Source organism: Atractosteus spatula, chromosome 6, assembly GCF_055471065.1.
Source record: "Atractosteus spatula isolate fAtrSpa1 chromosome 6, fAtrSpa1.hap1, whole genome shotgun sequence".
NCBI lineage: Eukaryota > Metazoa > Chordata > Actinopteri > Semionotiformes > Lepisosteidae > Atractosteus > Atractosteus spatula.
The window spans coordinates 5,501,572-5,516,874 of record NC_142711.1 but is presented as its reverse complement, the minus strand read 5'-3'; the positions used below and the strand labels follow the sequence as shown (position 1 = coordinate 5,516,874).

The 15,303-nt window shown below is 38.4% G+C and overlaps 1 protein-coding gene across 1 annotated transcript in view; it reads right to left on the bottom strand.

The window, feature by feature from the left end:
* Positions 1 to 15,303, bottom strand: part of dlgap1a (DLG associated protein 1a) — a 96,134-nt gene that overhangs the window by 50,340 nt on the left and 30,491 nt on the right. Inside the window, exons 3-4 of the mRNA XM_088919010.1 lie at positions 11,032 to 11,209; positions 8,596 to 8,836 (exon numbers count right to left, since the gene is read on the bottom strand). Coding sequence (XP_088775136.1) covers positions 8,596 to 8,836; positions 11,032 to 11,209 — 419 coding nt within the window. The remainder of the gene's footprint in view (positions 1 to 8,595; positions 8,837 to 11,031; positions 11,210 to 15,303) is intronic.

Below are 15,303 nucleotides of genomic sequence, written 5' to 3'. Positions count from 1 at the left end.
GCTAAACAAGCTTTACACCGCCCTCTAGTGGCAGCTAATGCCTGTCCCGTCCTTTTTTCATAAAACACGAGAAAACACCTTCTAAAACATTTAGATTCATTGATATATGAAGACACAGACATTCTGCTAATTATCATTTAATTGAATTATTCTTGATTTCTGGACAGGGCATAGATCAGTGACGCAAACTGCATAATCTGCTGCATTTTATCACGTTTGTCAGTGCTTGATCACTTCCTGGCATCAGCTTAATCACATGGCTCACAAGATGTAAAATACAGCTTGCGTTTGCGAGCTTTAATCAATCTCCTTGGTGTTTCCTGGCTACTGGTGATTGCAATGTATGTAGCCAGAACAAAAACAAGTCAGAAATCACAAATGTCTTGATTTGCTTAACCCTCTATCTGTCTGATTAACCACACAGCAGAAACGCGTTTTGCCTTTTCACAACATCCTACATTCTATATCAAATGTCAGCATCATGAGTATTCTGTAAGGGATAACAGAAAGTTAACACGTTTGACTTGCATTCAGATCATGGATGGTGGCATATCAGGGATTATTCAAAAAGAAAATAAAAAACTCTGCCATTTAAGAGAAATTGACAGCTATACTGTATTATCTGGCTCATTTATTCTTGTTACAAGACAATCGTTATGAAACTGGAGTTCAGACTACTTGTACAAATAAAATGCAATTTTTGAAGGCTTTAAGATTAATATTTGAGTGTCAAATCTGATGGATACTGTACATTAAGAGGTGATTATTGCCATCTATGCTTTTCAAGTGACCAAAAAATAAGATTTCTTCTAGTTTAAAACTTGATATTTTATCCATGTAATTTGAATATAAATTGGAATGCATCTTTTTTTAAAGGGTAAAAGCCCAGAATTAAGATACATGTTTGACCTTAAAAATGCATACATAAAATATCAGCTTCTCAACCGCTTCATATGTAAAATATAATGGTTGGTTTCTGAAAGAAAAGCCAGAATTAAGGCTTTAAGGGTCTGGAACAGGTACCTTTTATTCAGAGAAACAGATGCTACCTCCTGCAAGGAACCAACAGCAATGCAATCACAGAGGAAGAAGGACTCATCAATGTCATCTTTGACTGGATCCTGCACTTATTTACTGATAATTTGTCTTTTCATTCAGGTGCATCTAGTGTGTCAACACAGACATCGGGATTGGTGATTGGTTGTCTTCTATTAGCATATCTGTAAATGTTTTAGAGAATACTGCTGTCAACCACAGTAAAAAACAAAATGACAAACAATGGCTATAGTGAGTGATACTAAAAATAACTCAAGCTAAAAAGAAACAAAAGCTTAATTAAAATGTTTTATTTTATGACAGTGTATACTAAGGGGGTACAAGACAGATTGCATCTACTTTAAAACCTAAATAATTTTGAAATAAACCTAATGCAAATGTACTGAGAGAAAATGGGAATAATGACAGCTCACAAGATATTTTAATTACTCACCTGAATAATTGTCAACGATTCAACAAGGTTTGTACACCAGACTAGTTACAGATGAAATTAAAAACTGAAAGGTCAATGTATTGATGCATTCAATCAATACAGTAACTCCAGGAGCAACTTCAAAGACTTAGAGTTAATGAAGAGTCTTAGGTTTCTGCATCTCCTAATAATGTTTTTTATTAGTGTATGTGAAAAGGAATGTTTATAATTTCCATTAAATAAAAAAAATAAAAACCTCATTTATTCTACAACTCAATATAATCCATTGCAAGATGATTAAAATAAAAGTTACAGTTTTGGGATATAAATCAAATAATCCTTTATTTAGCAAAATATCTTTGAGCCAAAGGAATAAATACATAATCCCCAATCCAATCTAATCTGTTTTAAAACTATTCTTAAACTAAAGCTGGTGAGAAAAATAACAGAACATAATTAATTGTTGGTTGAATATTTGGGAGGATTATAGATAACGGGAAACAGCAAGAAGTAAATGTGATTTTGATGGCTTTAGATCTCAATGTGATTTTAATTGAAGGTCACCTTCTGAAAAGGAGAGGAAAAATGATCTTCACTGCCTAATTACTATCAAGGCTTAATCTCCACAATGAATGCACAGTTGTTTTCCCAGCAGTGTAAGGAAAGTCAGGTAACGAGCATCAGTAAATCTACAGCGTCTGGCATATTAAACTATACAAGTAGTCAAATATTTGAGAGTCTGTAACGACAGCCATAAGATCTGACACATAATACCAGTCAATCAATCAATGAGTGCTACAGCATATATATAGAGAGAGAGGATAAATTATACAGGGTACACTTTAGGTCCTATGGGACGTTACAGAACAGTAAAACGTTTGCAAAGAAAACAAATGATGGGTATTTGACTAATTATTTTCCATAGCTTTTTTATTTTTGTTTTGTGCAAAATAATGCCTGAAGCCTTCCGTCACTGGGTGAAATGCGCTGGAAATGCTGGCTCACAGGCAACTTGTTTTTTAACATACAGTATGTACTAAATATGTGCCCTGAACACTGACTGTAAGTGGACTGAAAGCTCTGTTTAGCCAGTTTGTGTGATCACAATTTCCACAGCACATTCCCTGTGACAGAAAGATTGGTGTGGTCTCAAGCTCCAAAGCAGGCGACACAGTACAGGTTGTTTATGTCATGCTGTCTAATGAATCTTCTCAACCATGTTATTGGAGGCCCAGCAAGGTGAAAAACACTCACAGTAGCGCCTGAAAGTAAAAGGTTCAGTTCTTATATATCGTATTTATTTATTACTATAAATCGGAGCTCATATTTATGCCTTGGTGATATTTCCTAGCAATTAAGCTAAACACCAGGGCTGATGGATGCCTTTGTAAGTTTCACTTCTCAATAATAACACCAGCTGTTTCATTAAACTACAGATGTCCTTAAGGAATATAATATCCCAACGGGATCCGAGGAAGTAAAAAAAATATTTCAAGGACAATTCCAAAATTTCTCCAGGGTCAATTCAAATAATATCATCATATTAGTGTTTTTATTTTGGCCATCTTTTACTTTACACAACTCCAAATCAGAAATAGGGGGAATCTGATCGAGATTTTTATGTGTTACCTTTTACAAACAGATTAAATATCAATTGCAGGAGTTCAGCTAATCTCTAAGTAAGGCAGAGAAGGGGTGTGATTTGAACTTGCTTTCTTTATTGACTAAATCGCCTGGCTGGGCCACTGACTTTTCTGTGAACACAGGAATGATGGAACCCCCATCCTAAAGCAGTGAGGGGACCGAGGAGGCAGGAATGCGGGATCTGGTTTCCTTTGAGCAGGTGGAAGCAGAAGGAAGTCATAGAGAGCAGCACAGGAGGGTCTGTCTCTTGCATGAACGAGCAGCTGAAGGGTAACGCGAGATGAAACGCATGAGCAGGTAATCTAGAATTGTGATGTTTACCTGCAGGGAGGTGGAAGTGGGTGAGATCAGGGCTTGACCTCTTCCCAGTTTGTTGTCCACAACTCCACGGTAATATTCTAACAATATTTGTATTGACAAAACGAATATTAACACTATTTATTAATAAATAAAACTCCGTAAATATTTTAAGTGAACGATTCTAACCATGTCAGGACTTTTACAATTAGAGGTCAGCTTTAGAATTTGGATGCACATTTTGTTTTAATATATCTGGGCAAGACAAAAAAAAGTGTTCATTCTTTATCTGCACTGGAGGTCAGATTGAGTTCTCTTCCTACATGGTCACAATAATTCCAAAAGCGCTAAGATTTTTTCAATACAAAGGCCATCATAAAATATTAAGAATAATAGGACACAATTCCACAAGATTCTTCCTAGCACTCTTAGGATCCACACCATATGTCTTCTTTCAGTAGCTCCAGGCAGTGAGGAAGATGGGAAATAAAAGCACCTGCTTCAGAATGTACATCACATCTTAATTCAGCTATGCATATTTCAACGCAGACCTTAGAGCGACTGAATGCTGTTCCCTTCAGAGAAATCTACTTCCACACAGCAAGGACTAAATATATTATGTGATTTGGGAGTTGCACCGTCCAGGGAAATACTGTAAGCTTCCAATTCTCTGACTCATGCTGAATGCATTTAATTTTAATTGCTTACCTAAGTATAATGGATTTAAGTGACACCTAACAAACAATAACTCACAAACAAACAATAATTCAGAAGAGAAGGATCAGTCTTCTTTGATGGCACAAGCTGCACATTGCTTTCCAAATACGGTGTTATGGTTCTTCTTGTTAATATTATTGTTTCACTTTTTGTTGTTAAACAGCACCGTAAATGAACAATCATAATCATACTTCCAAAGCTTTTTTTTACAAAGGTGTAATAAAAATAGACGCTGGCTCAATAAATATGACCGTGAATGAGATGGAAAGCAAACTACGAAGCTGCTGGTGTAGACAACAGGCTGGGAACAGTTTTGGAACTGCACTGGGAAACAGATTCCTAATTGTAAAAAGTTTCTTGCATGAAAACCACGTGTACTGCAGGATGCTGTGTTGGTCCTCTACATTGCAGAGTTCATTCAAATCTCAGAGAGAATGGGCTTTCAATGATTTTTTTGTCAAGTCTGTCTCAAGAATGTGAAATCAAAATCAAATTCAAAGGTTCTTCTGGTGCATTGTATCTTATGCTCTAAATAATTAACTAAAAACATTCTAAGGGCTGGGGGAAAAAAAACAATATTTGTTTGGTTTATTTGGTTCCTTCAAGTAGACTAGTCAAGAAACTGACGACTCAGATGGAACCAAACTGAAAAAGATTTTGTGACGCTCCAGAAAGTAATATTGACATTTATACATTAGTGCATATACAATGCACAAACAGGTTCTATTACAAGCAACACCTTTTCATTACAGAGAACATATTTCTGGACTGTGGTACCTTCCATTTGGTTGAACTTTTAGTCATCTGACTCCAAATTCTTAAGCTCTTCATGATCTTAAGAATTTGGTGCTAATTACATGTAAATGTCAGCAACTACTAAAATCTGTTCTTTGAGCCCAGCTGACCAGCAGTGGAGAAGGAAGGGGACAGTGGGAGGCTTATTTTTTAAAGGAGTGTATTTCTCCATAGGGAAATAGATGCAATTAAAAACAAGAATAAATTAATTGGAACTAAAAAACGGCATTACTGCCAAAAACAAGGCAGTATTCTACAATCATCCCCACTGGGCTGGGTTTTATTGCTTAAATAATGTTCTGTTAGACTCCACATGCTCTCCTCTGACATCCATCGAGGTTATATCACCTGCATGTCACTACACCCTGGGATAAATGAACAGAAACCTGGCTTGGCAGCCAATGACAATAAAAGACCTGCTTTCCAATGAAACAAAACAGCAACTGGCTTGGATTAAGGGGGGGCATTATACCTTGCACTTTTGCCTGCTTGATGGAATTGGAATTCTAACACATAGCCTTAAATCTGCACAAAAAGGAACTTGTTATCTGAAGATAATATAATACTAAAATATTGCAAATGCATAACAGTTTTTCCTTCAAACTAAGTTTAATCAGCATCTAAACTCAGCACATTGACTGAAGAGCTTACGAGTTTAAACTTAAGAGTTTTGTGGACAACACAACTCTTAACATCACCCACGAAACAAAACAAATGAAGGATTTCTCTCGAATGTATTGGGATGCCGTCACAGACGCATCAGATCTTATAGCTCCAACCCTGCTTTCTCCCACCAGCTCATAAAGCCACTTACGGGTTATAATCCAAATTACAAGCTACTAAGCAGGTTAATTTCTGAACGGAAAAAAAAATGCTGAGGTGTGTTATTAAGTACATTACATAAACAGTGTAATTTGCATACATTTACAAGGGAGAAGAGTCTTGCAAATAGCAACACGATGTATCTTGTGCTGTCTCCCTGGTCACAGAGAGACTTTCATGTAAAATCAGTGTTTGGCTCTCTGGGTGCTCAGCGGCTCATACTACAGCTGGAAAAATATCAGCCCATATGGCCACTTTTCTTTTATGTGATAGAGGTGAAAGTGTAGGGTTTAGTGCTTCTACCGCCAAAAATACATGTAGCTGGTGGTACAGTAAGTGAAACATTTACTGGAGTGAACTGGGCCATTAGGGGGCAGCGATTGTTTTTTTAAGCTAAAGTATTTTTTAAAAAATATAGAATAAAACAGACCAGCTCGCTGTACAAGTCGAGGGAGTGACGAATTTATGAACAGGCAGTGGAAGAATCTGTAATTAGAATGTGCTGTGGAAGAGCAGAGAGCGAGACAGAATTTCTTAGAAATGATGGATGTGTCCCTGACATGCTGTGAAGATGGAGGGAACAAAGGAAGTACAGAAGTGCAGGAGTACAGGACAGATCTTTCCAGGAGGGCTGGGGGTCTTCACACACAGTAAATGGATGGAATATGACAGTGTGAAAGATTGCACGGTTAGGGTAAAAATGAATGACACGAGCGAAGAATAGCTTTTCGTCACGGAACGAAGCTTTAAGAAACGGTCTCAAGCTATGAAACATCATTCTTATCACACGACTGCTGCTCAGAGCATATTTGCAACCAAATGAGGAGAGGACACACGTAACACACAGCGTGCCAGATTTTCTTTGCTGAACACGAAAAAGCCACTGCAGCTTTTAACCACAGCAGTATTTTACGCAAAACAACTCTGATACGCACAGATTACAACGTCACAAAGCCATGTTCCTGGACTCAGCTTGGAGGAAAAGAATCTCATTCTCCAGCACGCACTGCACTATGGCTTCCATATGTTCTAAAACTTGAAAAAATTAAAGCCTGTGGAATGTACTACTTGCACAAAGGAAAACATTTAAGTGTTTCTATTCCTGTTTAAAAAATCTTTTTTTTACACAACACAACAAGCTTTTGTGCTGTTCAAAAATGGCTTGAACATCAGGTTTACTATACTGTGTATGTTTCTTTCTACACTGCTGAATTAGGCCATGTTTTTAACAATTGAATCTTTTACTCATATATTTTTTTACCATTTTTACTTTTTTCTTTTATTTGGTACACTGCCTGCACTGTCTTGTCTGAAACAATACATTACTATATACGTTGAACCTCAGGGAAGGTAATTCAGCCGGGTAACAGTATTATGATTGATTTATTACTTTTTTATCGAGTTATTGATTTTATTTTTCTATACAGTAGTGGCAAGGAAACATGTCCCTTGTATCCATTTGAATTTTCTCTCTTCTGGCTGGCAAAGTTTTGAATTACATTGTCACCCCTTTATAGTTAATGTGTGAAACTAAAAGTGTGAAATCTATTATACACAGGCTTCTTTGAACTATATTTTGTATTCCACAGAAATCTCAGTAAAAAGTGATATGGTTACAGGCTATACCTTCCTAAAACCTACTTGGTCATTGAAGGAAAGGAGGGCCAAATTACTTCTCAGAGAAATGTGAACAGGCCACCTTTATAATCAGTAACACAAATTACCTTTAGATTAAAATGTAAAACATCTATGAATGTACAACATTAAATAATTGGCCATGAAGCTAAATCTCCTAAGGAGTCAACTGGATAGAAAAAGCGTTAAGTGAATATCTTCTATTTATTTTGAATTCACATCATAAAGAACTGCTTAGAACTGAAATGACTGCACTTAAATTATTCATGGGTTCTGCAAATATTACTAATATGTGTACCTTTTATCCATATATAAATGAACCATGGCAGGAATGGGATCTGAGCGCTGCATTTCTGTCAAAATCATGAACACTTATTTAATAAATACATATACAGTAAGTGGAACAGACTGGCAATTGCGTTTTTTTTTTGCCAAGTCCCATTATTTTCCAATTGAACACTCCGACTACTGTTACTACTACTACCATGCTATTACTAACAATCATTTGTGCTGAAATGCTTCACCCGGGATCGCAAAGTACTGCAGAGGGTGGTGAAGTCAGCGCAGCTCATTACCGGCTGTGAGCTACCAAACATCCAGGAGATCTACTCAGCTAGATGTCTGAAGAAGGCCAGGTCCATTCTCAAGGACCCCAGTCATCCCAGTCACAAACTGTTTTCTCTCCTACCGTCCGGTAAACGGTACCAAAGCATTCGGTCCAAGTCGAACAGACTACGGAACAGCTTCTACCTCCAGGCAATAAGACTGCTAAATAGCCAACCTGCAGCTCCTTTAGCAAATCACCTGTAATGGCTACATGGACACACAGTCTTCACTGTATTCAGCATAACCGCACTACTTGTATATATTGCACACACCATGGACACATAGCAGCTCTACTCATATTGAGTTTTATTCCGTTTCTATTCCATCTATTAATATGTAACCTTATTTTCATAACCTCAATTTTGTGATTTTTGTGTTTTTGTGATTTTTGTGATTCTTGTGAGCTCGCGGAAGAGACATTTAATTGCCAGCAACTACTGCTGCACGCTGTATTGTTGTGCATTTGATAAATAAACTTTGATTTGATTTGATTTTTGATTTTTCCTCTTTCCTTGACTCTAGCTTGTCTCTTTTATCTCAATGCTTTTAGCCTCTCTTCGCCGTCCTCCCCGCCTCAGCCCAGACGCCGGTGCGTGCCGCGGGTGACTCACCGGTGCTGCTCTGAATGGTCCGGACGGTGGTGGTGGTGCGCGGGGGCGACGCGGAGCGCAGGGAGACGCACTCGTCATCCTGAGAGCAGCCCTTCTCGATGGCCCTCACGTAGCTGTGGCTCCGCATCCGGAAGCAGCCGGGCATGGGCAGGTCCAGGGCGTCCACTGCCTGGGACTCCATCTCGCTGAACACGGACTCGCACACCGACTCAAACTGGCCGTTCACCTCCACCTCACTCACCTGGGGACACAGAGGCACAGCTGGCACATGGAGGACAGCTGGTAGCGTGACTGCTCGGCGCTGCATCGGAATGTACTGCTGCCTACAGTAGGTCCGGCGCCTGGCACGGATCTACTTTGTCATTTCTTCTGATGCTATGAGTTAGATCTCCTGAGACCCCACACAGTTATTTAATCAACTAACACCAGGGCTGTAAATGACCTAAAAGCCCTTTCCTTGTAAGGCTCTCTCCAGTCACTGAAAAAAAAAAGCTGCAGACATAAGGCAGATTTATAAAAACCAGATGAATAAATGCAACTGAGCCGGGAATGTGTTGTACAGGTACATTGCGACAGTATTTATCTTATTTCTGACACCGCCAAACTAAGTCTCCACTCATCCTTCCATTTTGACTGCTTACTCCAATACAGGAGTTGAGCCTAATCCAGCTCAATAGATCCAAGGAAGAATAAACTCTGAACAGGACGCCTGTCCTTTGAAAGCGCATACACAAAAACATATACAGGAGACGAACGTGGACAGTTATGCCAGTTAACTTAGACACCATGTCTTTGAACTGTTTGAGAAACCCATAGTTTCTCAAAGAAAACACCAGGGCCAATTGTCCCAGGAGCCAATTAATTAGGACCCTAGGACCCTACCAGTGTGTCTTTGGACTGTGGGAGGAAACTGGAGCACCGAGAGGAAACCCACGTGAACACAGTGAGAACACACAAACTCCACACATATAGTACCCCAGGAACTGAACCCAGGGCACCAGCGCTGTGAAGCTGCAGTGCTACACACAGTGCACCACCCTGCCCCCTCTTTTAATGAATCCACATTTCTACATGTAAGAGATGAAATTCTACATTCCCTTTACTAACCTCACTCTCCTTGTGGTTTATGTTGATTAAAGGTATTGGGATATTTAAAGAAAGGCTTCTCACACAAAACAGAAGGTTAGTTAACTGCAACAAAAACATGAAAATGAAGTCCTTTCCTGTAATAGAGTTGTCTTTGTTTCCTTATTTTGACCAAGGACTTATTTCACGGTGTAAATCACTCTGACAACTGCATTGTGACATCACAATCCTGAGAACAGAGCTAACCCCTTTGTTAGGAGGAGTGACCTTAAATATGAAATAAAATACAGCAGCAAATTGTTCACAAAGTCATAGACTTGTATTCATGTTTAATTTCTATCATTATTTAGAACACCATGACAAATAATCTCTAGTAGTTACATTTTTGCATGAAGAGAGACTGTTTTGCATAATAATATGGGAAGCATACTGCAGTAAGAATTATTTTCTGACATCATACTTGCTCAGTAATGAAAAGGCCTGTACGTAAACAGGTTTTATTATATTAACAAACATTACCATGTAACTAAAAATAATTAACATTTTTCTTTAAATTCCAGAATTTTAGAAAGGTTTAGGGATATGAGAACTAAATAATATTTTTTGTCTCTTAGTTCAATACAAACAGAACATTAAGGGAGTGTACTACACTGACTGGCTAAAGCACCTGAACCTTTAAATGTTGAACAAAGAAAACACCACAAAGGGACTTGATACGAGTATTCAGAATTTTCAGATGAACTGACAAAGTAAAGCCAGTGGACTTCTTCAGAATGAACAGTGAACCACAAACTACAGGACACAAGTGGAATCTTTCTAGAAGTATATTTAAAACAAAAAACAGAACACAGTTCTCTCATTAAAGGTTTGAAGGGGGATCGATCAAGCTGCCCTGGCTTCATTTGGGAAATGGCTGGATGAGCTATGTACCAAGAGGGTTGTATGGGCTCAAGGGCTACTCTCATTTGTAACTGCTCTAATGTTCTTGCTTCATTTGAATTTCTTTCAAAGGTATCACGTTTATAAAACTGGCCCATAAAAGTATCTCCTCCATTTTTTTTTTGCAGCACTATTTTCGTGCTGCCTGTTTGGATGAATTTATATTGCCTGACTGGGATATTTCTCCAGAGCACGCCGACCTGCTCCACAGACAGCAGTGCAGTGGGAGTGGAGCTTGCCTTTTCTTTCCTGCTAATTAGTGCTGTGAACTTCACTCCTCTCGCCGAGCCCGAGAAGAATAGCTGGAAACAGTCAACTTAATTAGCGCTTGATTTTATTTTTTTGCTGCAAAGAAGCCTCGAAGGTATAACAGGTGCTTAGAGAAGATCTCTTCAAGCCTAATGCACCAACCTGACTGATGGTGCTCATGGCTCTCATGTAGCTCTCATTTCGTGATCGGAATTTAGGAGAAGCCAGCAGGCCTGCAGGGTCCAGGCTGTCCAGGCTCCTGTTGATCGAGACTTCACTCACCGCCCTCAGGTAGCTGTGACTTCGGATCTGGAGTTTGGGCGAATGCTCAGTCGAAATCCTAGAGAGAGATGGAGAGACTTTATTGTTCAGACAGGCCTTTCAGAGACGAACAGCGCACCCGCCAGTGGGCTCCTGCCAGGCCGAAGAAAAAAGGACAAAATAATCTGTTAAAAAGCAAGGCCACCTGCAGTTTTATGTGTATTTTCCAGCATTCGAAATGGAACAATGGAACTGGAGAATTTCTTGTCTCAAAGAGTCACGTTTCAAAATAAATTCATTCAAATACCAAGAGAACCTATTTCAATACGGAAATAAACAATACATTGAGTATATTGTACTGTTATTTAAATATACCACAGATGGCTGGGTTTACATGCAGTTTGGAAACTTCACATTCTCTCACTGTGGTCATGACCATAACTGCTCGGAGGAATGGCATCAGTGCAGCTCAGCCCACATCACCAGCACGTGGTCATTGCTGTGCCCTTCTGGCTTGACTGGCACACTGTGCCCCGACTGAGGCGAATTCTGCAAAATGAGTATCCAGCCAGGTCATTTCAACACAGGTTCCAAGGAGGTAATGTCACCTTCAGTAACAGGCTCAACGCCAATGAGTCCTGTTTCATGTTCACGCCAAGGACTGACCATATCATTCACAAGTCTACAGCAATTAACATCTTTTTGCACTTCTTTCCAACAATAAAGACCATGCCAGGAAAACATGTGTTTAATACTCATGCTGCCCAGCTGCACAGGTTTAAAGGGAAAAAAAAAAATCAACCCTTCATTAAGTGTATATTTGTGGTTTTGAAAAATGGCAAAGATTTGGGATCAAGCACATTTTTTTTCACAAGCACAGATTTATCACAGCAACAGAAGTCAATTCTGTTTTTGTGCAGTGCTGTATTGATGCATTACCCTGACATTGCCCCATAATCGCCTGTCATATCGCCTGCCATGTGAAATATACTGATCTAAGAAGAACAGGCCCTATTGATTGTTTTTACTTTTATTAAGGTATGTATCAATACTGATGAATGAAGCATGTATTAAACTCAGATCAACAACAGTTAGAGAGGAACAGAACTCAAAAAGACTGATGACAAAGTATAAAACACAAATTATTCATCACCTTTGAAATAAACCTAAAAGGCGAAATACTATACTAATACCCCCTGTTTTGTCTGTGGTTATTTAAGCCTGGCGCTCCCGCTATTCCTGGCTCAGCAGTGGGAGATGGACGCCCGGAAGCCCGTCTACCAGCAGGTCCAGGAGAGACCCAACGGCACAGGCTTCCTCACGGTGTCCTGACCATCTGAGTCCGGGGCTCGGAGCGCCTGGCCTCGTTACCCTGGTTTTTATTCCCTGTTCCTGTTCCGGATCCCATTCCGGTTTTTAACCTTGTTTGTCTCATCTTGGATGGATCCCCCGGTCCCTGGACTCTGGACTGCGTCCCGGATTCCCCCCTTGGACTGTCTGAATTTGTTTGCCTGCACCACGCCCCCCGAGCACCAGATCACCGCCGCCATGCCCCCCCTGTCTATCCACCCGTCCTGATCCTCTATGTCTTTTCCCTTTTCCACTTACTCCCAGATTATACCGTCTGCATATGGTCCTGAACTACGCTTACAGTTTGCCTACTTGGCCACGTAGAGCAGCGTTATAAGTTTGAATCAGTTACCCCCTCCTGAATTTTGCAGTCAGTTTCTGTGCTTCTGTCTTTCTTTAAATTTCTCTGTGAATCCAGAATTAGGCAACTCTGAACATTTCCCTCTGGAGATTATTCAAGCATAATTAAATAACTTAAATAACAAAACAAGCAGTTTTATTAAAATTCAGAATAATACAGTATCTCACTCACCGGCAGCGTGTTAACCTTCATTTCCGGTATCAGAATTATTCCAGTATTCAAAAGTGAAGATAAAAAATTCCTATTTAGACAGAAATTGCTAAAAGCATCTGATCATGAACACTAACTTATATTGTTTCACTGCTTAACAAGTGCACCCGAGAAAAGGAGCAATATGATTGGACCTTTAACTCTCTTAAAGGGGTCTTGTTGTAGGATTCCACTCTGTCATATGGAGTTTGAGCCCTCTAAAGTTAATTCAAAGTAATTCAAAACCTATAAAAAAATCAGCAGAGTATAGGTTAAACTAAGTACATGCTTATTTTGTATTTGACAGTATTTAATTTGCATTTCTACTCACACTTATTTCACTTATTCTCTGAGATGCAGGCATATCACATGTTTTCTGGCTACATGTGGAGGGGTTTCCCCTCAGTGGCAATAGCTATGGCTTTATAGAGAGTAAAGATGGATATCCAGGTCTCACCCAGGGAGCTATGTCAGGTGTTGAAGTGTTACTTTCTACTGAAATAAAGCTTGGACAATCTGGTCAGATCACTGATAGAGATGTACAACACTAGAAATGCCACTTTACTTTAAGCTGTATATTTCTTCTCTCGAGAAAGTTTGTTTCTTCACATTATCAGAATTGAGTTCTAAATAATTACACGGCACTACTTCAAAAGATTTACTGTTTTATTTGTACTATGATGGTGATGTGCTGGGCCCGTTCATCCTGAAAACTACATCATAATTCTGGGTAAGAATGGCTCTGTCTTCTTCCGATTTGTTTTTTTCTAACTCTTTCCTAATAATAACATATACTAGTAATACTACCATTGTATCAATAGAGCACAAGCTCATTTTTTGGATATGATCAAAATCAAAATCTGTTGAAATCCTCAAATTGATAACACATTCATATTATAATGTAAAACGCTGCTGCTTGCAGATGCATATTAAATTACTGGAATAAATTCTCACACATTATCATTATTGTAGACAATGTGATACAGCAATGACAGCTTTAGGAGCAAAAGCCTTGTCACAGGGAATTTGATGATCAAGACAACTATATAATGCATTGAAAATAAGCTGTTGCAGAACAAATTAATAAAAAAAGTGTGATCCTTGTCAGGAAGATCATTAAAATCTGCAATGTTGTTATTGTTATTAATAATTTATTTGTAAAACTGACTTCACTTCAGAACAACTTGTGGTGGTTTACAAGAGTATGGAAAAAAAACGGTGCAGTTGCACTGATTCTGGTGTAGCTATATTATGAAATTCTCCACTGTTTAATTAAATGTTCAGTAAAACATAAATAAATACAATAAAACTAATTGTAAACTTTTATTTAGTAAAATTACAGACAATCTAGAGGTAGGTCCTTTTACATAAAGAGAGCCTAGATAATAATGTATATTTACAGCAATAATGTATCTGTAACATTAGATACAAAAATAAATTGTATAATATTTTGGGAATATGACATTCCTAAAGGTTGCTATTTAAAACAGAAATTATTTTTCATTCATAATGAGTACTGCAGAAAAATCAAGATATTCTAACCACACATATTAAATTACTGTTGTTTCATTTCAACTCTTATTTACTAATATGCCATTTTGAATATTTAGCCAATGATTGTAATTAAAAACAGACAATTGCTAAATTGACAAAATTCTAGAATCATGGCAAAACTGGGGGACTTCTTACACAGGATACTTTCCAAACAGCACGATACATCACAAATCATCTGCATGTGTAAAGAACTGGAAGGAATTACTACTATGTATTCATAATTCAGATATGTTGTTGCTTCCTCTGATTAAGCAGAATATAGGAAACATCAAACTTCTTATCAGTTCACAGTGGCTGTAATGTGATGGATAGCATTCATCTTAACACATTAACTCACCCATGACCCTCTCAGATGACACAGAAGCACAGAAAGATAATGTTGCCCACACCTCCAAGTAAGTGGGGCTCAGTTCTAACTCTGTCAATCATCATAAATGCAATAATTAGCACAATGTATTAATCATGAAATATGCATCATGAACTAATTATTCACAAAATTGGCGCTAAACCATTTGTAGCTGTTGATGACCATTTAATGATCTGCATCCTTCAGTCTTCAATGTATTTGATATCTCAGACCATAAATGCCAGAATAAATCTTTAATCATGTGTATTTTAAAACTCTGCTGGTATGCTCTTATTCTAAATGTACTGATCTCTAAAAAAGGGTAGAGGCTCAGCATATATTTATATAACTACAGTTGTGAGCATACACTTTG